Source organism: Prunus mume, linkage group LG1, assembly GCF_029339155.1.
Source record: "Prunus mume cultivar Tortuosa linkage group LG1, ASM2933915v1, whole genome shotgun sequence".
NCBI lineage: Eukaryota > Viridiplantae > Streptophyta > Magnoliopsida > Rosales > Rosaceae > Prunus > Prunus mume.
Genome location: NC_142698.1, coordinates 31422701 through 31450170, shown reverse-complemented (window position 1 = coordinate 31450170; position 27470 = coordinate 31422701). Strand labels below are relative to the sequence as shown.

Below are 27470 nucleotides of genomic sequence, written 5' to 3'. Positions count from 1 at the left end.
AATCATAGTTATTAAACTAGAGTTAAATTTATCTCCCTTTCCTTGGTAAAAATAAATAAAACCTAGAGTTAAATTTATGTCTGAAGCAAAATTACTTTTAGAGTGATTTTTAAATAATCTTACTTTTCTTCACTTGGATGTTAAACAACTATTAAAAGATTAATAGGGAGAGACTTGCATCGTCAATTACCAAAATAGAAAAAGAAAAAAACAACAACAAAGACTATGTGACTCAATTTAAATAATAGGAGGTGGTTCAGAGGTCACTTGATAAATTTTTTTGTTTATTATTTTTGGATTTTTAAGGAATCTTTACATTTATATGTCTTTGATTTGAAAGTTGAGAGGTTTTTCTGTCTTTTTTGAAAAAATTTGGCTTTTTCCAAAAGTAAATTTTTTTTTTGGCTAAAACCTAAATTTACTTTGAAAAATTCAAGTCTTTTTAAAATAATTTCAAGTCCAAAAGAAAATACAATTGATTCGAGATAGGGGCATAATTATATATATATTTCACGAAATCACTGTTCATAGACTGTAGCTTAGGAATAGTGAAGTGACGGTTTTGCCCCCGCTTATGTTCTTTGTTCTTTTTTGTCCTATTCAGCACACAGTAAAATGACCGTATTGACCTTGGCTAGTTTTTTCCCCTTCTTGCCCCTTTCCTTTCGCTTCTCCTCCGTTCCCAAATGTTCTTTTGCTCAGAGAAGGCACCATTTCGAATCGAAAACTGTTCCTTCAATCTCTCAGCTACACCACCAAATCCCAAAAGACATGTGCCTCCAAGCTCCTGGAAAATCCACCCCAAAGTAGATATGCCTGTGAGGGCCATGGCTCCAGCCATAGCAAACCCAGTCACAATCTACAAACAAACAGAGTAAACATACAAGCACAAACACAATCACCGAATCGAAAATGAATCTGTACGCGTACGACCTCTCTCTCATGGACTTCAACGACTTAAGCTTCTCCGATTCCTTCTCCCGTCGCCGCACTCCTTTATATTCTGAGCCCGAAACTACCCCTCATCATAACGACGACGATGCTACTGATGCCAGGGGCAATTATGGCAATAAAAGCAGCATCCGGCGCAGTCGTAGTCCTCCCAAGTACCGCCACGACGGCACTTCACCTCTCCCTCTGGGCATGGACTGGAGCCCTCCTCCTCGCAAATGGGTACTCTTATCTTTTCGGTTTTTGATTTTTATGTATTTTGTTTTTGTTTTGTTTATGCTTCTGTGGAAACCCAGTTATGAAGTTTAAATTTTTTTTTTTGAGGGACTTATTTGGTTTGGGTTGGAATTTGGTTAGTGGGTTTTGTGAATGTGTTGTTGGAGTTTTTGGTTCAATCCGTTGAATGTTTCAAATTTGATTAATTTCAAGCACTTGATTATGAAGTTAGGGTGGCTGAAGCGGTGGTGATAAGCTATAGTCTATGTTGTAAGATATTACCGATCAAGTTAGTTATTTTGTTTCAGCTTTGAAGCTATAAAGAGGACATACGTCAGTTAGTAGTCTAAGTATCATGAAATTTGTTTATCGAAATATGACAGTATGGACAGGAGGGGAGGGAGGGAAGAAAATTTTGATCCATGCTATTGATGGAGTGTAAAAAGGTACTTTTGGACTTCTGAAAGCCCCAGAAGCATTAACTAGGAAAGACTGCACACAATCAATGAGTATTTTGTCAATAGCTTTATAATGAGTGTAAAACCTCTAACACCTGCCCAAACTAACACCTGCCATTTTCCAAATTTATGCCAACAGAGTCAAAACCTCTACAAAGGAGGAGAAAGAATGCAAGCCACCTGTACAGCAGAGCTAGCAAGACCTAGATCCCCTTCCACCATCCAATACCATATATATAAACACCTGCCCAAACTCTTTTGAACAATGAGCAACTAAAGGTTGCCCATAGTTTCATGTTTTTATAACAGCTTGATCTATGAAAATATGTCCAATATTTTCACATAACAAGTAGCACATAAAACATGTTATTAGTTTATTTTTTGTGACTTAAGCTTGCTAAACTAAGCATGATGCCACTTTTTACATCTCCATGTTTATATAAATATTACCATTTTCCCTGCATATTTTTACTACTTTATACACATTTCACGTAATTTCAAAACCCGCAGCATCGCTGGGGCAACATTGCTAGTAAGAGCTAAATCCTTGGTTTATAATGTACAAACGTTATGGCTTCTTTCTTTTATGTATGACAACACATGTGACATTATCCAATTTATTTTTATGTTTTTGTCCTTTTTAATTCTACTACTTACTATACCTACCATGTAACATCAGCTCAATAAGATTAGTTAAATTCTAATTCTGGTTCTTGGTCGTCATCAAAGACTATGCTAATGTTATATTAGTATTAAGTTGAGATAGGATCCGGTTTAGATGATGCCTGCGCCATCAACTAATTAAGTTCCATTTTACAATTGACGTCAACTAATACAGCCATTTATTTAACCCAAAAACAAGGGCTAATATAGACAGATTAGTATCAAATGTCCGGAGAATAGGTGAAGGATGTGAACCTTCAGATATTTAATTATAAAGAGTTTGGGATTGCTTGAAAACAATAATTGAGTGAGAGAGTTTGACGCTTCGTTTCATTGTCTTCGTAATTGCCATCCACCCTCTTTGATCAAAATTCTCCTACGCACTTTCAGTTTCAATTCATTGCAGCAACCTTCTTTTGCCTTAGTTTACTTTCTTTTACTTCTTAAATTATAAAGCCAATCAAAAGAAGAAAAAAAAAAACAGTATTGCCTTTGGAGGGGATAGCATTTAAATTTCCTGGTTTTCTATAAGAGCACTTCCACCAGTTAGCCCCTTGCCATGGCAAGGGGAGCCCTAGGGCAGTTACTATTCATGTGAATAGTGGCTGCCCTAGCTCCCCCCAGAAAATGTGTGTTTCCAGCAGTTAGCCCCTTGCCATGGCAATTACTATTCATTTTTTTGTTTTTTTTCACAACTTTGTTTATTTAAACAATTAATTTGGATAATATTTTTGGATAAGATTTTTGGGTTCCTACGTGTCAATACTATTCATATCGGATAAGATTTTCGGTTTCAAATTTCAGATACATTTCAAAATTCAAATTTGACTACAAAGTGAATAATGGTAGAATGAGAAGAAAATGTATGAAGAGGTGGTGTTAAAAGTGAAGAGTATTTGTTGGTATTTATAGGAAAAAACATCAATATTTTTTTGGGTATTTTTTCAAATTTTTTCCGATTTTTTTCTTTTTTTCATTAATTTTTGGCCGATTGAACACCGCTGTTGGATTGGAAGAACTTCATCGGAGCGCCAGAGCATCGCCACGTGGAAGAGAGCCGTTGGGTGCGACTTCCGATTTTTTTTTCATTTTTTATTCGCGAAAAATGAGAAGCGTTGGATTTGTCTAAAGTTGATCGGACAGCGCGGCACATGGCATAAACCCGTTGGCGGGTCATCGCACGTCGTTAAAAATTTAAACCGCGTCGCGTGACGCCAGCCCAAAACGCAGTTTAGCTGCTCGGCTGGACCTCCCACGGCTAGCCAGCACAAATTTTTTGCTGGGGCCCACACCTCGCCTGGCAGCTTTGTGTTGCTGGAAACCCAATTTTCCCAGCCCCCCAGCCTGCTTGCTAGGAAATGCTCTAAGCAAAGGAATTTGAAGAGCAACTGGCCAAATTCATTAGCAAAAGCGCAAAAGGTATAAGGTGCGCCTTCTTGTTTCCTTCTTTGTTTTCATTTCCTCTGCTCTTTTCTTTTCTTATTTTTGTTATGGGAGCTTTATATGAACCCTCAATTCTTTGATAACTTTAATTCAACTAATTTTGCAAAGGACCTCCCATTCCAATGATTTCCAGATGTTCCGAAACATAATATTCATCCAAGTTTTGATATTAAATTCTTTCCGAAACCTCCCATTCCAATGATTTCCAGCTATTCCTTTATTTTCTCCAACCCAACCCATGTTTCTGTTTCTTGAATTGTTTTGATTTCGTGAAATCATCGTACTTGGATCTTCATTTCCTATGTTCTTTTTTCCTTTTTCTTAGATTAGTTGTGATGAAATATACGGTCACTCTCACTTCCCATCGCAACAGACAGTGCATGATTCTGGAATTAGTAAATACAAATACATGAAGGACTCACGGTCACGGATCACTACACGCTCAACTTGTTTTTTATGGAGCGAGTGCTTTTATTCTATTCCACCAACCAGTTCAAGCCGCCGATACTGAACCCCTCCCCTCCAAAATAATTTGTTCAATTCACATCAATGGAACGCTTCCTTCCAGCTCCAGATGGAGAGAGAGAGAGAGAGAGAGAGAGAGAGAGAGAGCAGTTAGGGGTTGTTTGTAGTTGTGGTGATGGCTATTAGGAAGGGATAATTGTTGAGATTTGGATTGTTAAGGGAGCTAGAGAGCAAGAATTGAGAGTGAGAGCTTCAACAAGAAAAGAAAATGATAATGACAACTCTACCTCTGCAAAACCGTTGCAGCAGAGGATATTCATTCACACCCAAAAAATGTGATCTTACATCAGCAAATACAATCTAACCGTTGAAGGTTTTAAGCCAATGTGAATATGACACATGGCATTACAAACCTTTAGACATGCTGAAATAAGAAGACTATCCTAACCCTTACACTTGGCATATGAGCTCAAGGTGTTTAGCTAACAGATGACTTAAAAGGACTAAATAGAAACTGACTAAGTGATTACTAACTAATCAGAAATTAGCTAGGCAGTTTACATTTTAACACTCCCTTCTAAAGTGCTAGCTGATTTCACTCCAAGCATACTCCTCAAATAGCTGAACCTGTCTTTGGGAAGAGCCTTGGTGAAAATGTCAGCAATTTGTTCCTCTCCTTTGCAGTAGAGCAATTCAATCACTCCTCCTTGAATTGCCTCTCTAATAAAATGGAACTTCCTTTTAATTTGCTTGCTTCTTTGATGAAATACAGGATTTTTAGCCATTGCTATGGCTGAAGTGTTGTCACAAAACACAGTTGTTGCAGTAGTCTGTTCCTCCCCAAAATCTTCAAGAACAAACCTGAGCCAAATGGCTTGTGATGTAGCTTCTGCCGCACTCACATACTCTGCTCCGCTGTTGAAAGAGCAACACTGTGTTGTTTGACTGATGCCCACGAAAATGCACCACTTCCAAATGAAAATGCATATCCGGAAGTGCTTTTCATATCTTCCTCAGATCCACTCCAGTCACTATCACAATATCCTACTAAAAGTGCAGACTTTCCAGTCACATACTCAATTCCATAATCAATTGTGCCTTGTATGTACCTTAGAACTCTTTTGGCTGCCCCATAGTGCATCTTAGAAGGATTGTGCATGAATCTTGCAAGTAGACTAGCTGAGAACATGATATCTGGTCTGGTTGCTGTTAGATATAGCAAGCTTCCTACAATTTTTCTGTACAAACTCTCATCCGCTGCTTCACTTCCATCCTCTCTTTGCAATTTATCAATGGCAACTAATGGAGTGCTCACTGATTTGCAGTCTTTGAGTCCAAACTTATCCAAGAGTGTGAGAGCATACTTCTTTTGATGGATGAAGATGCTCCCTTCAGTTCGTGTTACTCCCATACCAAGAAAATGGTGGAGTAAACCCAAGTCAGACATTTCATACTTGCACATCATCTCAGCCTTGAATTCTTTCACCATTTCATCACTACTTCCAGTATACACTATGTCATCTACATAGATTGACACGATTAATGTTCCCACACCTTCCTTGGTTCTCACATAAAGAGTTGTTTCACTTAGACTTCTGTGAAAACCACACTGATATAAGTAAGTGTCGATTTCACTATACCAGGCCCTTGGAGCCTGCTTTAGTCCATAGAGAGCTTTTCTTAATCTATACACCTTATCCTCAGCTCCTTTAATCACAAAGCCTTCAGGTTGATCCACATAGACTTCCTCTTCAAGAACACCATTTAAGAAAGCTGATTTGACATCCAGTTGCCACAATTTCCAGCATTTCTATGCAGTTAGTGCAATGAGAGTTCTAATAGTATCTAACCTTGTCACTGGAGCAAAGGTTTCATTGAAATCAATCCCTGGTTTTTGTGTGTAACCCTTGGCTACAAGTCTTGCCTTGTGTTTTTGAATGGAGCCATCGAGGTTTAGTTTTGTTTTATATATCCACTTCACTCCCACAATCGGTTTGCTGCTTGGTCTGTCAACCAATTCCCAAGTGGAATTCTTCTCTATCATTGATATCTCTTCAGTCATAGCCTTGTTCCAAGCTTCATCTTTGGCTGCTTCATTGTAACTTTCTGGTTCAATAATGCTCATTTTACATTGAGCATAGACCTCACTCAAACTCTTCCATTTCTTTGGGGTGTTATCATAAGTTTCAAGATTTGAAACTGGAGAATTAAGCAAAACTAATTCTTGAGTAGCATGAAGATCAATACCAGTTTGTGTTCTCAAAGGAGATTGCATAAACTGTTGTTGTAGATGATTGGGTTCTGAGTCTGAACCAGATACATTAGAGTTTGCTTCATCACTCCAAGACATAGGAATTTGCACTGCCTCATTTGTTTCCCAATTCCACATTGCTTCTTCATCAAAAATAACACTCCTAGACAGCTCAATCTTTTGAGTTCTCAAGTTGAGTACTCTATATCCTTTTTCACAGACTCCATATTCCACAAATACTCCCTTCTCACTTGTTTCCTCTAGTTTGTGCCTTTTCTGAGAAGGAATATGGATATAGCATAATGAACCAAATATTCTCAAGTGTTTGACACCTGGTTTTCTCCCACTGAACTTCTCGAATGGAGTTGTATTATCCAGAGCACTTGACGGACTTCTATTTTGCAGGTATAAAGCTGTATTGACAGCTTCTGCCCAAAATTTCAAAGGAATTCTCTTCTCAGCCATCATTGTCCTAGCCATTTCAACTATAGTTCGGTTCTTTCTCTCTGCAACACCATTTTGTTGCAGAGAGTAAGCTACTGTTAGTTGCCTTTCCATCCCCACATCATCACAAAACTTGAGAAACTCTAGTGATGTGTATTCACCACCTCGGTCACTTCTCAGCTTCTTGATTTTGTAACCACTTTGAAGCAAAACCATGGACTTAAACCTCTTGAAAACATTCAGAACTTGTGACTTATGTTGCAGAAAGAAAACCCAACACGTCCTAGTGTAATCATCTATAAAAGTGAGAAAGAATCTGTTGCCTGCAGGAGTGATAGTCTGCATTGGTCCACAAATGTCAGAATGTATTAGCTTTAAGGGTTGTGATGCTCTCCAAGTCTTTTCCTTGTCAAAAGAACTCCTGTGACTCTTGCCTATAGCACAACCCGAGCAAATCTTCTCCGATTCTTGTAGCTTAGGTAGACCCTGAACCATGTCTTTCTCTTGTAAGAGCTTCATACTAATGTAGTTTAGATGCCCAAATCTTCTGTGCCACAGCCAAGCTGATTCACCAAATGTTGCTCTATTTGCCATAGGAGGATTGACATATTTGAGATCTAAGGGAAAATATATGTTCCCTTTCATTTAGACTCTTGCAATCAACTCTTTCAACTGCTTATCTTCATAAATGTCAACCTCATTATCACCAAACACCAACCAATGCCCATGTTCTATCATCTGTCCTACGCTCAACATATTCTCATCCAAACCAGGTACAATCATAACTTCTCTAATGTACCTAGTAACCCCTTGCACATCTATAGCCAATGTACCTTTGCCTATTGATTGTACCAAATCACCAGTACCCATCTTAACTTTACAGTTCACTTTTCTATCTATATCAATAAGCAAAGACTCATGGGCAGTTATATGGTTACTACACGCACTATCTACATACCAAACATTCACATTTCTTCCAATAATGGCAGAATGACAAGCATAAAACATGGTTGCAGGTTCTGTTACCTTACTGGCCAAGTTTGCAAGTCTCTCAGTCTTATTTGATTCACAGTCTTTAATGAGATGTCCAAAATGATTGCACCCATAGCACTTTGGCTTTCCTTTAAACCAGCATTCACCATAATGGAGCTTATCACAGTGCTTGCATTTCCCTTTTGCTTGATATGATTTTTCCCCTTGTTCATGCTTTCCTCCTTGATGGACATTACTTTGAGGTTTTGAATCCCATTTCTTACCCTTCGATTTCCAGCTTTTCTTTGATTTATTATTACCAAAACCAAAATTTGGCTGAGATCCTTTTTGATTTATGCTCATGCTGCTGAAAGCTTTCTCAGTGGTGCTTTCAACATGTCTATCAAGACGCTGAGCAAAACCCCTCAATGCAGCAATCACCTCTTGCACCTCAATCGTTTCAATATCCTTGGTTTGTTCAATTACATAACAGACAGGATCAAATTCCTTAGTCAGATGTATAAGGAGTTTTTGAACTAACCTTCCTTTGATAGGTCTTCCCATATCCCTTCATCTGATTCACAAGCTCAAGCAGGCGAGTGAGGTACCTGCAGACAAGGTCTCATCATCCCTCATCCTTGTGTACTCAAAATCACGACGCAGACCACTGTAATTTGATGGATCTGACCTGCTTATCACCATGAAATTCCTGATGCAAAATATCTCAAGCACCCTTTGAGGTTTCTTCATTAGAAATCCTAGGGAAAATGTCTTCTAAGACAGCCCCTTGGATAATCCCAAGTGCCTTAGCATCCTTCATTAACAGAGCTTCCTTCTCGAATCCGATGACCCTGCATCATTCACTTTCTTCCCTTTGAATCTGGAATTTGAAGCCCCTTTTCCATTAAATCCCAGATTCCATGAGATTTGAAAATCGTTCTCATTTGAATCTTCCAAAACTCATAGTTTTCCCCCATTGAATATTGAGAGATCACTCCCACCTGACCCGACCATCCGAGACAGAATCAATGAACCGAGTCGAAATTTCGTCCGATTTCCAAGCTCAGCCCACACACTTCAACGCCACTATCCAGATCCAACCTTCACACGATACCATGTTTAAAATTTGATCTTCCTGTTAGTCCCACTCTAACAACACCGATATCGTCCCCACTTTGCCACCCGCCCAATCCGTCAGGTGTGAGGTTTTATCACAAAAGGCCTCGGTATTAGTTAGAGTGTGGTAATTCTATTTAAACCCATTTGTTTTCTTTCACTCCACCGATGTGGGATTCCAACACTCCCCCTCACATGTAATCACACGTGAAGATCCACATATCGACAATTGAAACTCAGAGGTCGGCTCTTGTTGGGCCCACTTGTTTTTTAATGGAACTCAGAGGTCGGCTCTTAGCTTCGTTGGCATTTTTTAAGAGTCCGACTTGTTTCTTTTTTTTTTTTTTTTTTTTTTTTTTTTTGGTGACAAGCATTGTTAGCTTGTACGGGCCTTGGCTCTGATACCATGTTGAGATTTGGATTGTTAAGGGAGCCAGAGAGCAAGAATTGAGAGTGAGAGCTTCAACAAGAAAAGAAAATGATAATGACAACTCTACCTCTGCAAAACCGTTGCAGCAGAGGATATTCATTCACACCCAAAAAATGTGATCTTACATCAGCAAATACAATCTAACCATTGAAGGTTTTAAGCCAATGTGAATATGACACATGGCATTACAAAGCTTTAGACATGCTGAAATAAGAAAGACTATCCTAACCCTTACACTTGGCATATGAACTCAAGGTGTTTAGCTAACAGATGACTTAAAAGGACTAAATAGAAACTGACTAAGTGATTACTAACTAATCAGAAATTAGCTAGGCAGTTTACATTTTAACAATAATGGTGTTGGAGGAGGGGAATTGGGGATTTTTGGTTTTAAAGTATTATTTATATTTTTAATATTTAAATTAAGATTTTTAAAATACCATTTTTACTGTTTTTTTCTTCACACATAGTTTAGCAAAACAATGGATCTCATTGGTGCCACGTCATCATTTTTAACGGATTTTTTAACAAACTTGAGGATGAGGGGTAAAGTGAGACACAAAACATCAGTCAATGAGGCAAAGTGATCACTTTAACTTTAAAGGGGTTTCGTGGGAATTGACCAATGTTTTAAGGCACAATGTAGCACTTAAGTCTTTTTGTTATGAGTAGCTTTATTTGAACCTAATTAATAAATATTTCAGAAGTAAATCCAACTAATTTTTTCCTTTCGAAATTTGTGGCCGAACTATTCTTTTTGATTTGAGATTTGAGAGTCATGCATTTTGTTTCACTTATCTTCATTACACTTTCACTTTACAGTTGTTTCCAGAAGAAGCTTAATGAAAAAGAAGTGTTGCATACTGATACTCTGTGTTCTATTTAAGCTTAGTCTCACAAGCTAAGGTATGCCCTTTAGTTTCCTTCCTTAATTTCAATTGGTTTAATATTTTTTCTTTTACTCTTTTTCATTTTCTTGTTTTTGGGTTCGTTTATTCAACAGATACAAGAGTCTCATTCCAAAGCAAAACGAAACCATGGAGATTCTCATCGGAATTATTTCTAAAATAATTGAGTACACAATTGAACCAGTTGGGCGGCAAATCGGTTATCAAATTCACTACAAAAAGAACTTTGAAAATCTAAGGAGCAAATGGGAGAACTTAGATGCTGCCAAAGACAGTATGAAGCATATGGTTGATGAAGACGAAAGAAAAGGTAAAAAAGTTCGTACTGACGTCCAAAAATGGCTAACAGAAGCGAATGAGATGATTCAAGAGGCAAAGAAATTATTGGAAGATGAAGACCATGCAAAGACAAAGTGTTTCTGTGGAGTATGTCCTAATCTGGTTTCCTATCATCAGCTTAGCCGGAAATCAGCAAAATTGACAGAAAAGATTGAACTCCACTATGACAAAAAATAAAAGTTTACCACTGTTTCTTACAATCCTCCCTTAGAAGAGATATGTGTCACGCCCTCTCAAAGCTACATGGCCTTTGAATCAAGGATTTCAATGGTGAAGGAAATCATGGAGGGACTGAAAAATCCTGATACCAACATGATTGGGGTGTACGGATTGAGTGGTGTTGGGAAGACCACACTCGCCCAAGAAGTTTATAGACAAGCTACGAAAGAGAACTTATTTGATGAGGTGGTTATAGTCTTGGAAGTGAAAAAGTATCCGGACTTAGAAAAAAAGGAAACAATTCAAAAAAATATTGTTGAAAAGTTAGGTATGGATGTTGATGAAACTCATGATATAGAAGCGAGAGCAAAGCATCTATGGAATAGAATAAAAGACAAGAACATTTTTGTAATTTTAGATGATATCTGGGAAGCAATTGATTTGGAGGCTTTGGGACTTCGCCCAATGGCGACTTGTAAAATATTGTTGACGTCTAGAGACCAAGTCTTTGAGATGAATATGGAAAAAGAGTTTCAGCTTCAAGTTTTAGGCATGGAAGAAAATTGGAGTTTATTTGAGAAGATGGCAGGTGACATTGTTAAAGATGACCGTATACATGAAGTAGCAACTGAAATAGACAAAAAATGTGGGGCTTTGCCAGTTTCAATTGTTGCAGTTGCAAGGTCTCTAAGATCAGCCACTACTTTAGAGGAATGGAGAGTTGCCATGAGGGACTTCAAAAGTTTTGACGAACATGGATTGGCAAAATCAGCCTACTTGGCTTTAGAATGGAGTTACAATCGATTGGATGGCGACGAGCTTAAGCCATTGTTCTTGCTTTGTGGAATTATTGCAGGGGGTGGCTGTACAATTAATTTCAGTGACTTGTTGAAATATGCTATGGGTTTGAGTTTGGTGAAAAATGTTGATACAGTGGAAGAGGCACGGGATAAATTGATTCACTAGCTAAAAAACTTATTAACGATTATTGTCTGTTGCTAGACATTGATGATGATGGATATATTAGAATGCATGAGCTTGTACGAGATGTTGTTATGGTGATTGCATCTAAAGATAATCACGTCATTGCAAAAGCATATGGAGATGAGCTGAAAGAATGGCCAGATAGAAATTCCCTTAAAAAATGCACTGCGATCTCCTTAAAATCTTGCAAGATCCCCAGACTTCCTGAAGTACCTTGGGTATGCCCAGAATTGAGACTTTTTCATTTGGAAAATCATAATATTGATGACTCCTTGGAAATCCCAGGCAACTATTTTGAAGGGATGAAGGTGTTAAAATTCTTAGTTTGTATATGTATTTTCAGATTAGGAAGAGATGTATTTTCTGGAGATTTTAGCTAGAGAGAATGAAGAGAAATGAGGAAGGCACTGTTCTATTGAATTCTTACAATCTGCAGCTTACATAGTGTGTCTGACAGAGAGAGAAATGTGATTCTCTTCTAACAGAATTACAACTGTCACCCTATTAGGTGCTTACACGTGTCATATCAAATCTAAGCTAGAGAATCCACCTAGACTATGATCTAATGGTTCTCATTACATCATTTAAAATAGACAGAACAGAAAATAGAAAATGACTTCAGCTCTAAGAAATCAGGCGAAGGATTATATTTCAACACTCCCTTCTAATCCTTTAGCTGATTTCACTCCAAGCAAGCTTCTCAACCTCACAAACCGATCCTTAGGCAGAGCCTTAGTCAAAATGTCTGCTATCTGATCTTCTGTCTTGCAGTACACCAGTTCGATTTCTTTTGCTTGAATGGCTTCCCTTATAAAATGAAATTTCCTGCTGATGTGTCTTGTCTTTTGGTGATGAACTGGATTCCTTGCCATTGCAATTGCAGAGGTGTTGTCACATAGAATTGGAGTCCCTTCTACCTGTTCTTCACCAAAATCTTCAAGCACAAATCTGAGCCACTTAGCTTGTGAAGTTGCTTCTGCAGCGCTCACATACTCAGCTTCGGCTGTAGATAAAGCAACTGTGTTTTGCTTGATGGAAGCCCAAGAGAACATGCCTGAGCCTAGTGTGAAGGCATATCCTGAGGTGCTCCTCATATCATCCTCACTCCCAGCCCACTCACTGTCACAATATCCCAATTAGAGTAGCTGTTTTCCCCTTTGCAAACTCAATTCCAAAATCTAATGTTCCTTGTATGTATCTCAGCACCCTTTTAGCAGTTCCCATGTGTTTCTTTGAGGGATTGTGCATAAACCTAGCAAGCAAGCTAGATGCAAACATGACATCTGGTCTTGTGGCAGTCAGATAAAGCAGACTCCCTACAATCTGTCTGAATTCATTTTCATCTGCTGCTTCACTTCCATCTTCTCTACACAATTTCTCATTCACCACTAATGGAATTGCCACTGACTTGCAGTCTCTCATTCCAAACTTCTCAAGAATTTTCATGGCATATTTCTTTTGATGAATGAAAATATGCTTATCAGTTTGTTCCACTCCCATGCCAAGAAAATGGTGCAACATACCCAAGTCTGTCATCTCATAGTGTTGCATCATATCTTGTTTAAACTCTTCAAGCATTTTAGGACAGCTTCCAGTATATATAATGTCATCTACATAGAGTGAGACAATGATAATACCTGAGGTGTCACTTGTTTTGATATAGAGAGTAGCTTCACTTAAGCTCTTCTTAAAACCTGCAGTGTTGAAATAGGCATCTATTTCATCATACCAGGCCCTTGGGGCTTGTTTCAGTCCATATAGAGCCTTGTTCAACCTGTACACCTTGGTTTCCTTGCTCTCTTGAACATATCCTTGAGGTTGTTCAACATAAACTTCCTCCTTTAGAATGCCATTGAGAAAGGCAGACTTCACATCCAGTTGAAATAGGTTCCATTCCTTTTGTGCTGCAAGGGCTATCAAGGTTCTGATGGTGTCAAGTCTTGCCACAGGGGCAAATGTCTCATTATAGTCGATTCCAGGCTTCTGTGAATAGCCTTTAGCCACAAGCCTAGCTTTATTCTTCTGCACAGTACCATCTAGGTTCAGTTTGACCTTGTAGACCCACTTAACACCACCATCTGGTTTGTCAAATGGCCTGTCAACTAATTTCCATGTATTGTTCTTCTTAATCATCTCGAATTCAGCCTCCATTGCACTTCTCCATGATTCATCCAAATCTGCTTCTTCAAAGCTGTCAGGTTCTACAATGCACATGTTGCATTGTGTCATGATGTCATTAATACTCCTCCACTTGTGAGGTGTGTGATCAACCCTTTGAGTCTCATCAAGCATTTCTTCCCCTTGAGGTGCAATTTCTTCTTCCATCTGCATTTGAGTATCCAAAAACTGAGATTGTTCATCTAATACCTTCTGTTCAGTTTCTGCAGTACCTTGATTTCCATCTGGCATAGGCATTCTCACATCTGCATTGCTAGGATTCTCCCATGTCCATGAGGCTTCTTCATCAAAATAGACATCCCTAGACAAGATAATCTTTCTAGCCTTAGGATCATACAGTCTATAGCCTTTTTCACACAATCCATAGCCCACAAAAATGCATTTGTGACTGTTTTCTTCCAACTTGTGTCTCAAAACAGAAGGAATAAGCACATGACATAGGCATCCAAACACTTTCAAGTGTGCAATACCTGGCTTTCTTCCTGTGAAGGCCTCAAATGGTGTCATTTTCTTAAGAGACTTAGAAGGACACCTGTTGAGAAGATAGACTGCTGTATGAACAGCTTCTGCCCAAAACTCATATGGAAGTCTCTTTTCATGTAGCATAGACTTTGCCATCTCAATTACAGTCCTGTTCTTCCTCTCAACAACTCCATTTTGTTGAGGGGAATATGCTACAGTCAGCTGCCTTTGTATTCCAGCCTCACTGCAGTATGCAAGAAATTCATTTGACATGAATTCTCCACCTCTGTCACTTCTAAGTGATTTCACCTTGTGTCCACTCTGCAATTCTGTCATTGCTTTGAACTTCTTGAAACATTCAAAAGCATTAGATTTATTTCTGAGAAAATAAACCCAAGCCATTCTTGTATAGTCATCAATGAATAACATGAAATATCTGTTTTCTGACATTGATGCAATCTGCATAGGACCACAGATGTCAGTGTGGACTAATTCAAGTGGAAACTGAGCTCTCCAAGTAGATTCTGCAGGAAATGAGTCTCTATGCTGCTTTCCCAGCTTGCAGCCTTCACAAACTGCAAAATCCTTCTCCAGACTAGGCAGTCCATGAACCATGTCTTGATTTGCCAGCATCCTGATGCTTTGATCATTAAGATGGCCCAGCCTTTTATGCCAAGTCTGCAAACTGTGAGTCACACTTGCTCTCAGCACCAACTGAGTAGCAGGTACCATTGTGAGAGAGAAACACCTATTGATAGTCATTGGAACCTTAGCTATAGGATTTTGCAGTGACCAATCATCAAAAATTGTCACCATTCCCTTTCCAAATACTAAACAATACCCATGTTCCATCATCTGACCAACACTGAGCAAGTTCTCTTCTAAACCAGGCACCAACATCACTTCTTGAATGTGTTTTCTGCCTGTCTTGGTTTCTATCACAAGTGTGCCTTTTCCTACAACTTGAACTGTCTCTCCAGTCCCCATTTTCACCTTGGAAGTTACATCCCTTCGAATATCTATCAATAGCCTTTCATCTCCAGTCATGTGGTTACTGCAACCACTGTCCACATACCAAGAATTGTTCAATTTCACATCTGTCACGGCATTGCATGCATAAAACAATGTTCCAGTTACTTCAGCCTGATTGGCATAATTCACCTTCTGCACAGGTTGATTTTCATGGCAATTTCTAACCATGTGACCAAACTTTCCACATCCTCTGCATTTTGGTTTTCCTTCAAACCAGCACTTGCCATAGTGCAGTTTTTCACAGTGCTTGCAAGGTGTTTTAGTTCCATCATTTGATGCATTTGGTTTGGGATTAGAATTGGACTTGTTATTCCAATTCTTCCCATTTCCCTTCCAGTTCCTCTGAGACTTGTTACCTCCAGAAGAACTTCCATTCTTAGAGCTTTTACTCTCTATGTTCAGGCTAGTAAAAGCCTTTTCTGTGGAATTTTCAGTGTGCCTATCCAACCTGAGCTCAAAGTTCTTGAGAGACGCAACCACTTCTTGAATTTCAAGAGTGTCAAGATCCTTTGAATGCTCAATCACAGAACATATAGAGTCATAAGATCTAGGCAAGCTAATAAGTAATTTCTGCACAACTCTTTCTCTAGGTAACTCTTCACCATAACTTTTCATTTGATTAATTAGATCAAATAGTTTAGCAACATAACTAGAGAATGACTCACTATCCTTCATACGAGTGTATTCAAACTCTCTACGTAAGCCTTGTAGCTTCACACTTCGTACCTGTTTATCGCCTCTAAACTCCTGCTTCAGAATATCCCATGCACCTTTTGAGGTTTCTTCATTCACTATTCTGGGAAAAATTTGGTCTGAGACTGCACCTTGGATCAGTCCAAGTGCACGAGCATCTTTCATCAAAATCTCAGCCGTTATAGACTTCTCTTCTTCAGCAGCTTTAGATCCTTCTTCCTTTCCTTTTTTTTTCTTTGGATCTGAAGCATCAAAACCATTTTCAACCAAATCCCAGAGTCCATGAGATTTCAGAATGGTCTTCATTCGAATGCTCCAAAACTCATAGTTTTCTCCATTGAAAACTGGTGTACGAAGCTCAGAAGAGCTTGATCCTGCCATGTTAGACATCAGACGCAGCTAGAAAAGCTTCGTGAAATTTTGAGTGAGCTCAACGTCAGCCCAGCCAAACACCAGCTCGATCTTCACAGATTCACGCCCAACAAACAATCGAACCTGGCTCTGAGGCCATGTTAAAATTCTTAGTTTGTATATGTATTTTCAGATTAGGAAGAGATGTATTTTTGGAGATTTTAGCTAGAGAGAATGAAGAGAAATGAGGAAGGCACTGTTCTATTGAATTCTTACAATCTGCAGCTTACATAGTGTGTCTGACAGAGAGAGAAATGTGATTCTCTTCTAACAGAATTACAACTGTCACCCTATTAGGTGCTTACACGTGTCATACCAAATCTAAGCTAGAGAATCCACCTAGACTATGATCTAATGATTCTCATTACATCATTTAAAATAGACAGAACAGAAAATAGAAAATGACTTCAGCTCTAAGAAATCAGGCAGAAGGATTATATTTCAACAGAAGGAACTCAAAGTGTTGGATGTAACCAGACTGCGAATTCCGTCACTGCCTCCATCTCTTCAATCCCTAACAAATCTTCAAACTTTGTGTTTAGATCAGTGCGTGTTGGGGGACATAGCTCTAGTTGGACAGCTAACAAACTTGAAAATTCTTAGCCTTTTAAAATCTAAGGTGAAAGAGTTGCCCAAAGAAATAGGACAATTGACTCGTCTACAATTGTTGGATTTGAGTTATTGATCCGAACTTGTACGGATCCCACCTGACGTTATATCAAGCTTGACAAGGTTAGAAGACTTGAGAATGGGAAGCTTTAAGGAATGGGAAGGAGGCTTAAATGAGGGAAGAAGTAATGCGAACGTGTCAGAGCTGAAACAATTGCGTCAACTAACTGCATTACATATACATATTCCAGATGCTAAGCTTCTTCCAGCAAACATGTTCTCGGATACAAGGTTAGAAAGATACACCATACTTATTGGTGATTGTTGGCTACATCCTGATAATTATGAAACGTCCTCTAACATGTTAAAACTCAAGCTCACTACGAACAGTCAATTCGGCCAAGGTATGAAATTGCTGCTAAAGAGATGTGAAGATTTGGACTTGGATGGGATGGAGGCTGCAAATATTATTTCCTATATATTAGCAAGTGACAGTGGTAAACAACTGAAGAATCTCCATGTCCAAAACAATGATGAAGTCACAGCGGTCATTTACTCGAGTCATGCCTTCCCCATCTTGGAGTCACTATCTCTTTACAACCTTGTTAATTTGGAAACTGTATGTTGTGGCCAACTCATTGCTCAGCCTTTTCAAAAGTTACGATCTTTGACTTTGTGGAATCTGCCAAAGCTTATTGGTTTGTCCTCCAAGGGGAGCACGTCAGTTGTAAGTACAGAGGCCGAAGAAATCATTTTGGAGAATGAAATTGGTGGACCCACGAAACTTTTCATGAATGGGGAGGTACGTTTTGCGGTTTCATTTGCCCGGCATTTCTATATATCATCCACTTAAATTAAAAAAAGATGCATATTCTTACTAGGATTGAAATTATATCCAAGTTACAATTCATTTAAACGGTATATTAATTATATTAATTTATTAGTTTTTGATTGAGAAAGAAAAGGTATTAGTTTTTAATTAGTGTACAATATTCAATGATTCATATTATGACGAAAGCATGATCTTCATTAAAAATGTGTTATTGGTAGGACTTCAATTAGAATATTTTATATTTTAAATTAATAGACTAATAAACTTTGAAGCCAACTTTTCTTTTTCAGATACATTTTTATTCCTCGTCTTCTTTGTTAATGGAAGTACAAGGACATAGTAGCCTAATAAGTTACTAGTTCTGTCATATTAGACCTTTACTTTTTGTCCACTTATTTTGGAATCTATACAACTGATAAGCATGTAAATTCTCATTTCCTAATTAATTGTGAATTGTGTACCATACACAGGTTATGATGCCCAACTGAACAAAGCATCAATGTGATGGTTTAAGATTCTTGTTTTCATTTTCCATGGCTAGAAGTCTTGTCCAACTCGAACATATGGAGATATCGAAATGCCAAATGATGGAAGAGATAATATCAACAAGTGAAAACAATCAAGAGCATACCAATAACATGTTGTGCAATCTAAAATATCAAAAGCTGCAACACCTTTCAAGCCTCACTAGATTCTGCTCCGGAAGTTATATTGAATTTTCATTATTGGAGAAATTGCATATTGAGGATTGTCCTAGACTAGGGACATTCATCTTTGATGGTAAGAGTGAAATTACTACAATGGGCAAAGAAAATGACGATAGGAAATCCAAGGATCTTAAGACTGTTATACCACAATTTCTTTTGGATGAAAAGGTTAATTATAAATTTCTTTCCCTTTCTTTATACATTTATTTCCAATTAATATGTCCGCCATTAGTGAAAAAAGGTTTATGAGATGAATATATATACAGGTAGGATTTCCTACCTTGGAGAGCTTGATCATCTATGACCTACCTGCACTGATGACAATATGGCACAACCAACTTGCCACAAACTCCTTTTGCAAGCTCAGAAAAGTTGAAGTTTTGAGATGCCACAGTCTAATTAACATCTTTGCGCCAAGTATAATGGGAAGATTGAATGCTCTATACACATTAGAGATATGGCAGTGCCAGTCACTACAAGTGGTATTTGAACTCGGAGGAGTATTTGAAGCATATGACACGTCAACCACTCAGTTGAAAACTTGTGAGTGCCCAAATCTTGATTTTGTAGAGATAGATGCGTGCAAGAGGTTGATAAATATATTCTCAGCCTCTGTGGCCAAAGGTCTTGAACAACTAACGAAGTTGAGTGTTGAGAATTGTGGGTTGATGGAGATTAATGTGAAGGAAAAAGGATTAGAAGAAGCAAAGCCTAAGTTTGTGTTTCCAAAAGTGACAGTTGTGAAGTTTGAAAATCTTCCCCAACTTAGGATGTTCTATCCGGGTATGCATGTTTCTGAGTGGCCGTTACTCAAAGAACTGGCGATGACTGCATGTGATAATGTGGAGATTTTTGCTTCCGAAATTTCAAGGTTTCAGAAAAAGCTTGAATTGGGCCTTCAGTGTACACCAATTAAATATCCTCTCTTTTTAGTTGAGAAGGTAAGAATTCTCTTGCACAATTTTATATATTTTTATTTTGTATGAGATTCAACTACTAAAAATGTAATTAAGCTGTTATTTACTAAACATGAATTCTGGTGTGCAGGTTTTGATGCCCAAATTAACAAGCTTGATCGTGGATGGATGTGGTGGTTTGAGATTCTTGTTTTCATCTTCCATGGCTAGAAGTCTTGTACAACTCAAAAATCTTACGATATCCAGGTGTAAAATCATGGAAGAGATAGTACCAACAAACGAATCCAGTGAGGAAGATACATATTACATGTTTAGTCAGCTACAAGATCTAAAGCTACTATATCTTCTGAACCTCACCAAATTCTGCTCAGCACGGCGTTCTATTAATTTTCATTCCTTGGAGATATTGTATCTAGTGGATTGTTCTAAATTGGAGACATTCATCTTTGATCCCATGAGTACAAATATCACAATCAACAAAGCAACTGCAGAGATTAGGGACTCCATGGAGAATATTGGGACTGATGCACAATACTTTCTTTTCGACGAAAAGGTAAGTTGTGCCTTTATTTATCGTTTTTCTCTCAGCATTTATTTCTCGTTATTCTTTCATGCATATTGTTTCTTACTATGATTGAAATTATATCCAAGTTACAATTCATTTAAACGGTATATTAATTTATCACTACTACATTTTACACTTTGCGCGACGAAGAGAATTTCGTCGCGCAAAATACATTGTAGTCGCACAAATTTCAGCGTGACAAAAACTTCATTGCGCAGAATTTATCGCGCAAAGATCATGAAGACAGACTTTGCGCGACGAAAAAATATTGGTCGCTCAAAGTGACTTTGCGCGACGAAAAACATTGGTAGCGCAAAGTCTTAAAAAATTAAATTAAAAAAATTCCTGCGTCCCATTTTTGGTACCACCAAATTTTTAGAGTTTTGTGCCACGAATACTAATGTTGTGCGACGAAATATTTTGGTTTTTGACTTTTTGTTTTATTATTTCTGTAATATTAATTAAATTAAATTAATTTTTCAAATTTTTACTTTTTAAATTTAATTTAATTGCATGATTTTTTTTAATTACTTTAATTTAAATTGAAATATTCAAAATAAAATTACATATGAAAAATAGTGATCAAATTATCCAATATATATATATATATAATAGGGAGTTTCACTAAAACACCCAAAATGGAGGCTTAAATTATAAAAAAACCCAACCACTATTTAAACATATAAACACACCCAAAACCCATCATTACACACACTCAAAATCCATTTATAAACATACCCAAAAAGTTGACTTTGGGGTTGATTTTGGGTGTGTTTCTATAAATAGTACTTGGGTTTTTCTATAAATACATGTCTAGGATTGGGTTTATTTATAAATTATATACAAAATGTACACATAAATTAACAAAGTACAATAATAAAATCCTAATACAAGCGTATTGTGGTGGTAGTGGCGGAGGATATGTTTTGATAGCTTCCTAATCCTCAACTTTAGCCGTCAAAGTCTCGATGATTCCCTACACACACAAAAAAGGTCAAATAACACCACAAAAAAAAAAAAGGGTAATCTCCCCTAAAATTGTTATACCAGAAATCCAACCCAAACTCCAATCCCTCCCCTTTACTCAACCCCAAACCCCACACAAACTCAAAACTAATTCCAAAAACACATATTAATGAAAAAAATTAAAAATTTGGAGAGAATATACATTTTGGCAAGATTGAGAGTGAGTGTGAGAGAATTAAAGAAGATAGTGATAGAGAGATGAGAGAGTGAGTGAGAGTGAGAGATAGTGAAAAGAGAGATGAGTGAGTGAGAGTGAGAGACAATGAAGAAAGAGATGATGAGAGATTAAGTGAGAGGAGAGAGTGTGAGAGAAATGGTGGGATTTGAGGAGAGGGAAAGAGAGAGGAGAGGTAAGAGTAGAGAATGACATTGAGAAAATGGTGGAGGAACCGTATCACTTTGCGCGACGAAAAATATTGGAATATTGGTCGCGCAAAGTTTTGTGCGATGAAATATATTGGTCGTGCAAAGTTTTGCATGACGAATATTGGAATATTGGTCGAACGCTTTATGCGTGACAAATATTAGTATATTGGCCTCGCAAAGTTTAAATACAAATTCCATCCCATTTTTGGTACCAGCCCAAATATTTAAATTTTTGCACTACAAAAAATACATATTGGTCACGCAAAGTCTAAAAAAATTATATACAAAAATTCCCGCGTCCCATTTTTGGTACCCACCCAAATTTTTAAAGTTTTACGCAACAACTGTTAGTCGCTCAAACTTTTGAGAGACGAAAAATTAGTTCGTAGCACAATATTTATAAAAATAATTGTTATGAATAATAAAAATAAAATAATTTTATTTTATGATTTAAAATATAAATAAGGTTAAAGCTACTTAATAAATGTATATACTATTCAATTTCTTAAGTGTTATAAGCACAAAATAAATAAATTTAAAGCTACTTAATAAATAAATATATATATGTATACACACACACACACCATTCAACGATCCAACCATTAGACTTGTTTCTATATGCTTCAAGATCGTATACCCCAAAAATCGCAAAAAACAAACATTCATAGATCTAGTAACGGGACAAAACTTTTCGATGGTTATAAATGAAAAATCATTTAACGGTTATTTTAACTCCGATTTTGATGATTTTTTTACAGCTACACTCCTTGACCCTATAAGAGTACAGTGACTGAATTTGATCTTCAATTTATAATATTTACACTAATGTATACCACAAAATCTTATGTTCTATTTAACGAAAGTATAAATAAACTCTTAATCGTTAGTGAATATATTGTTTTGATGGCATACGCATTCTAAGAAACTAGTTTCAACAATCCAACCGTCAAACTTGCTTGTTTATACTTCGAGATCATATACGCCAAAAATTGGAAAAAATAAACATTCAGAGATCAAGTAACAGGACAAAAAATTTCGACGGTTATAAATGAAAAATCATGATTTAACTGTTATTTTAACTCCGATTTTGATTATTTTTTACCGCTACACTCTTTGACCCTATATGAATACAATGATTGAATTTGATCTTCAATTTAAAATATTTACACTAGTGGATACCACAAAATCTTATGTTATGTTTAACGAAAATATAAATAAACTCTTAATTATTAGTAAATAAATTGTTTTGATGGCATACACATTCTAAGAAATTAGTTTCAACGATCCAACCATCAAACTTTTTTGTTTATACTTCGAGATCATATATGCCAAAAATCGGAAAAAATAAACATTCAGATATCAAGTAACGGGACAAAAAAGTTCGACGGTTATAGATGAAAAATCACAATATAACGGTTATTTTAACTCCAATTTTGATGATTTTTTACAGCTACACTCCTTGACCCTATATGAATACAATGACTGAATTTGACCTTTAATTTAAAATATTTACACTAGTGGATACCACAAAATCTTATGTTATATTTAACGAAAATATAAATAAACTCTTAATTGTTAGGGAATATATTGTTTTGATGGGATGCGCATTCAACAAAACTAGTTTCAACGATCCAACCATCAAATTTGTTTGTTTATACTTCAAGATCATATACGCCAAAAATCGGAAAAAATAAACATTCAGAGATCAAGTAATATGACAAAACTTTTCGACAGTTATAAATGAAAAATCACATTTTAACGATTATTTTAACTCCAATTTTGATGATCTTTTACAACTACACTCCTTGAATACAATGAACCTATTCGAGTGTCAATTTATAAAATGTATTTTCTAACAAAAACCCAATCCGAACAACAATAATATATTTTTCTAACAAAAATCTTATCCGATCTAAAATAAAAAATTTAAAGCTACTTAATAAAAATATATATACCGTTTTATTTCTTAAGTGTTATGCATACAAAATAAGAAATAAAAATAAATTGGTTTAGGCGACGAAATGTTTGGATTACACCATGCAAAGATTTAAATTATTTATTTTATTTTATTTATTTTTATAAGGACTTTGCGCAACGAAGTTTATTGTCGTCGAGCAAAAGTTTGTTGCACAAAGTCACTTTGCGCCACAAATTATTTTTCATAGCGCAAAATTTGGTCGTTCAAGACTTTGAGCGACGATGTATTGTCGTTACGCAAAAGTTTGTTGAGCAAAGAAACTTTGCGCGACGAATTATTTTTCGTCGCGCAAGGTGGTCGCGCAAGGTTTTGAGCGACGTAGTTTTGAGTTTCGTCGAGAAAAGTGACTTTGAGCGACGAATAGTTTTTCGTCGCGCAAAATTTGGTCGCTTCGTCGCGCAAAATTTGGTCGCACAAGGGTTATTTTTTACTAGTGTATTAGCTTTTATTTAGTGTACAAAATTCATGAATGATGATGAAAGCATGATCCATTCTCGAAAGTCTATTTATAGTGAAATATGATCTTCAATAGAAATGTGTTATCGGTAGCACTTCCACTAGAGTATCTTATAAGAGTGAAATTACTACAATGGGCAAAGAAAATGACAATAGGAACTCCAAGGAGAATCTTGAGACTGTAATACCATGCTTTCTTTTTGATGAAAAGGTGAATTATAAATTTCTTTCCCTTTCTTTATGCATTTATTTTCAATTAATGTGTCCTCCATTAGTGAAAAAAGGTATATGAGATGAATATGTGTATAGGTAGAATTTCCTAGCTTGGAGAGCTTGATCATCCGTGACATACCTAAGTTAGGGACTATATGGCACCGCCAACTTGCCCCAGACTCTTTTCGAAAGCTCAAAAAAGTTGAAGTTTTGAGATGCCACAATCTAATTAATATCTTTACGCCAAGTATGATGGGAAGATTGAATGCTCTAGGCACATTAGTGATAAAGCAATGCAAATCACTACAAGTAGTTTTTGACATGGGAGTAGTACTTGGCGTTAAAGAAGCATGCAGCACATCATCAACCACTCAGTTGAAAACTTTTGGGTGCCCAACTCTGAATTTAGTTGTCATGGATTTGTGTGACAGTTTGAAAAATATCTTTCCAGCCTCACTGGCCATAGGTCTTCAGCAGCTAAGCGAACTGTACGTGGAGAATTGTGGAATATTGGAAGAAATTGTTGCCAAGGACGGACTAGAAACGACACCTGAGTTTGTGTTCTCTAAAGTAACACTTGTGCAATTGCAACATTTGCCCCAACTGAGGAGTTTCTATCCGAGGCTGCATGTTTCCAAATGGCCATCACTCAAAACATTGGTATTCGTAGAATGTTTCCAAGTGGAGATTCTTGCTTACGAATATCCAAGACTTGATTCGGGCCTTGTCTACACACCAATCAAACAACCTTTTTTGTTAGTTGACAAGGTACATAATTCTTTTGCACTATTTGCTCCTGTAGTTAAATTCCTCTTCATGTATTTTGTTTACAATTTTTATTATTATAAAGAATTAGAGATTTTTCTTTTATTAAAATGATTTTTTGATTAATAGATTAATAAACTTTGAGGTCAACTTTTCTTTTTTCAAATACATTTTTATTCCACGTTTTCTCTATTAATGGAAGTACAAGGACATAGTAGACCTTTTCTTTTTGTCTACTTATTTTGGAATCTATATAACTGATCAGCGTGTAAATTGTCATTTCTTAATTAAACGTGAATTGTGTACTATGCACAGGTTCTGATGCCCAACATAACACACTTGATCTTGCATCAATGTGATGGATTAAGATTCTTGTTTTCATGTTGCATGGCTATAAGTCTTGTCCAACTCACACATCTTGAGATAGGTAGCTGTCAAATCATGGAAGAGATCGTAACAAAAATTGGTAGCAGTGAGGAAAATACAAATAACATGTTTTGCAATCTAAAATATCTTGACCTGCAACATCTTCCAAGCCTTACTAGATTATGCTTCGGAAGTTATATTGAATTTTCATTTTGGAGACATTGCATATTAAGGATTGTCCTAGACTGGGGACATTCACCTTTGATGGTAAGAATGAAATTACTACAATGGACAAAGAAAATGACGATAGGAACTCCAAGGAGAATCTTGAGACTGTTATACCACACTTTCTTTTTTATGAAAACGTGAATTATAAATTGCTTTCCCTTTCTTTACGCATTTATTTCCAATTAATGTGTCCTCCATTAGTGAAAAAAAGTATATGAGATGAATATGTGTACAGGTAGGATTTCCTAGCTTGAAGAGCTTCATCATCTGTGACTTACCTAAGTTGAGGACTATATGGCACCGCCAACTTGCCCTAGACTCTTTTTGAAAGCTCAAAAAGGTTGAAGTTTTGAGATGCTAGGGTCTAATAAATATCTTTATGCCAAGTATGATGGGAAGATTGAATGCTCTAGACACATTAGTGATAAAGCAATGCAAATCACTACAAGTAGTTTTTGACATGGGAGTAGTACTTGGCATTAAAGAAGCATACAACACATCATCAACCACTCAGTTGAAAACTTTTGGGTGCCCAAATTTGGATTTAGTTGTCATGGATTTGTGTGACAGTTTGAAAAATATCTTTCCAGCCTCATTGGCCAAAGGTCTTCAGCAGCTAAGTGAGCTGTACATGGAGAATTGTGGAATATTGGAAGAAATTGTTGCCAAGGACGGACTAGAAACGACACCTAAGTTTGTATTCTCTACAGTAACACTTGTGTAATTGCAACTTATGCCCCAATTAAGGAGTTTCTATTCGGGGCTACATGTTTCCAAGTGGCCGTTACTCAAATCATTGAGATTTCTTTGAATGTGGTAAAGTGGAGATTTTTGCTTCCGAATATTCAAGATTCCAAGAAAGACTTGATTTGGGTACACCAATCAAACAACCTTTTTTGTTAGTTGACAAGGTACAGAATTCTCTTGCTCCTGTAGCAAAATTCCTCTTCACTTATTTTCTTAGGAAAATTAGGTATTAGACATAATTAAGTTTACTAATTAGGAAGTGAGATATTAGGTATTTTAGTTTGGGTTTTAATACTTAATAAAAAATAGCTATTTTAGATTAGGCCCAAGGCTGGCCCAGATTCGTTGGGCCAGCTTAAAAATGTCAAATAAAAAGACAATTCTACCCTTTTCTCTTAAAAAGCCTGGCCCATCTGTAAACCTACAAATTAAATGACGCTTTTGCCTCTCAACGTTTAAACGACGCGCGAGTTCTTCTCTTTCGTTCGTTTTCTTCTTCGTTTCAGAGCTGGGTTCTGCCATTGGAGCTCAATTTTCTGTAGGTTTTGCTTTTATTTTCTTCGTTTTTCTGTCTTCTTTTCTGCTACGTTTCGTTCGATTTTCATGCCGAATGATTTGGGTGATTTATGTTCTCTTTAGTTCGGTATTTCGAGCTCTTTTGTGGCTCGATTTTGCAACCCGATCTTGTGGCACCTAAGTTTTGAGGTATGAGTACTTTAGAACCTATTTTCGTTTATGTCGACTTGTATGTTTATGGAATTTAGTTTTAGTACTTTTATCGTGGTTTCCTTTTGGTTTCTATTCGAATTGTTTTGATTTTCTGTCATAAACTACATCTGTCTGCATTTTCTTGTTCGATAATTCAATTTTAGAATAATTTTTGCAAGTATATTGGAATGTTACAACTGCTGACCTACTTAAATGTGATTTGATATTAGCTTTAGTACTTTGATTATGCCTTTACCTTTTGAGCAGAAGCAGATTTTGACTAAACGCAGCTTGTTCGAGACGCAGCTTGTTCGATAATTCACAATAATTTTTGCAAGTATATTGGAATGTTACAACTGCTGACCTACTTAAATGTGTTTTGATATTAGTTTTAGTACTTTGGAGAAACTTT

The 27470-nt window shown here is 36.8% G+C and overlaps 2 protein-coding genes, 1 long non-coding RNA gene and 1 pseudogene across 4 annotated transcripts; 3 read left to right on the top strand and 1 right to left on the bottom strand.

Moving 5' to 3' along the window:
• Window positions 1-635: 635 nt before the first annotated feature.
• Window positions 636-2088, top strand: LOC148921608 (uncharacterized). The gene is made up of 2 exons (XR_016123372.1): window positions 636-1173; window positions 1765-2088. It is a non-coding gene; the product is annotated as an uncharacterized LOC148921608 (long non-coding RNA).
• A 5448-nt stretch (window positions 2089-7536) lies between these two features.
• Window positions 7537-8427, bottom strand: LOC148921607 (uncharacterized). Its single transcript, XM_089049393.1, has one exon. It carries the CDS (start codon window positions 8425-8427, stop codon window positions 7537-7539), a length of 891 nt encoding a protein of 296 aa, XP_088905519.1.
• A 1803-nt stretch (window positions 8428-10230) lies between these two features.
• On the top strand, window positions 10231-18504 carry LOC148921606 (disease resistance protein At4g27190-like; annotated as a pseudogene). Its single transcript, XR_016125654.1, has 4 exons — window positions 10231-10315; window positions 10413-12107; window positions 17027-17986; window positions 18487-18504. The product of XR_016125654.1 is annotated as a disease resistance protein At4g27190-like (transcript).
• Window positions 18505-18564: 60 nt separating this feature from the next.
• On the top strand, window positions 18565-26327 carry LOC148921605 (uncharacterized). The gene is made up of 7 exons (XM_089049385.1): window positions 18565-18891; window positions 18990-19664; window positions 19771-20193; window positions 24108-24242; window positions 24341-25012; window positions 25325-25436; window positions 26194-26327. The coding sequence occupies exons 1-7, from the start codon at window positions 18580-18582 to the stop codon at window positions 26325-26327; spliced, it is 2463 nt and encodes an 820-aa protein (XP_088905511.1). The 5' UTR covers window positions 18565-18579.
• Window positions 26328-27470: the final 1143 nt, after the last annotated feature.

Coding starts and splice junctions, on each gene's coding strand:
- LOC148921607 (XM_089049393.1), bottom strand. CDS start 8,427: ATGGGAAGACCTATCAAAGGAAGGTTAGTTCAAAAACTCCTTATACAT.
- LOC148921605 (XM_089049385.1), top strand. CDS start 18,580: ATGGAGATATCGAAATGCCAAATGATGGAAGAGATAATATCAACAAGT. Junction 20,194..24,107: donor ACTTTCTTTTCGACGAAAAG/GTAAGTTGTGCC, acceptor GATCTTCAATAG/AAATGTGTTATCGGTAGCAC. Junction 25,437..26,193: donor ACTCACACATCTTGAGATAG/GTAGCTGTCAAA, acceptor ATATCTTTCCAG/CCTCATTGGCCAAAGGTCTT.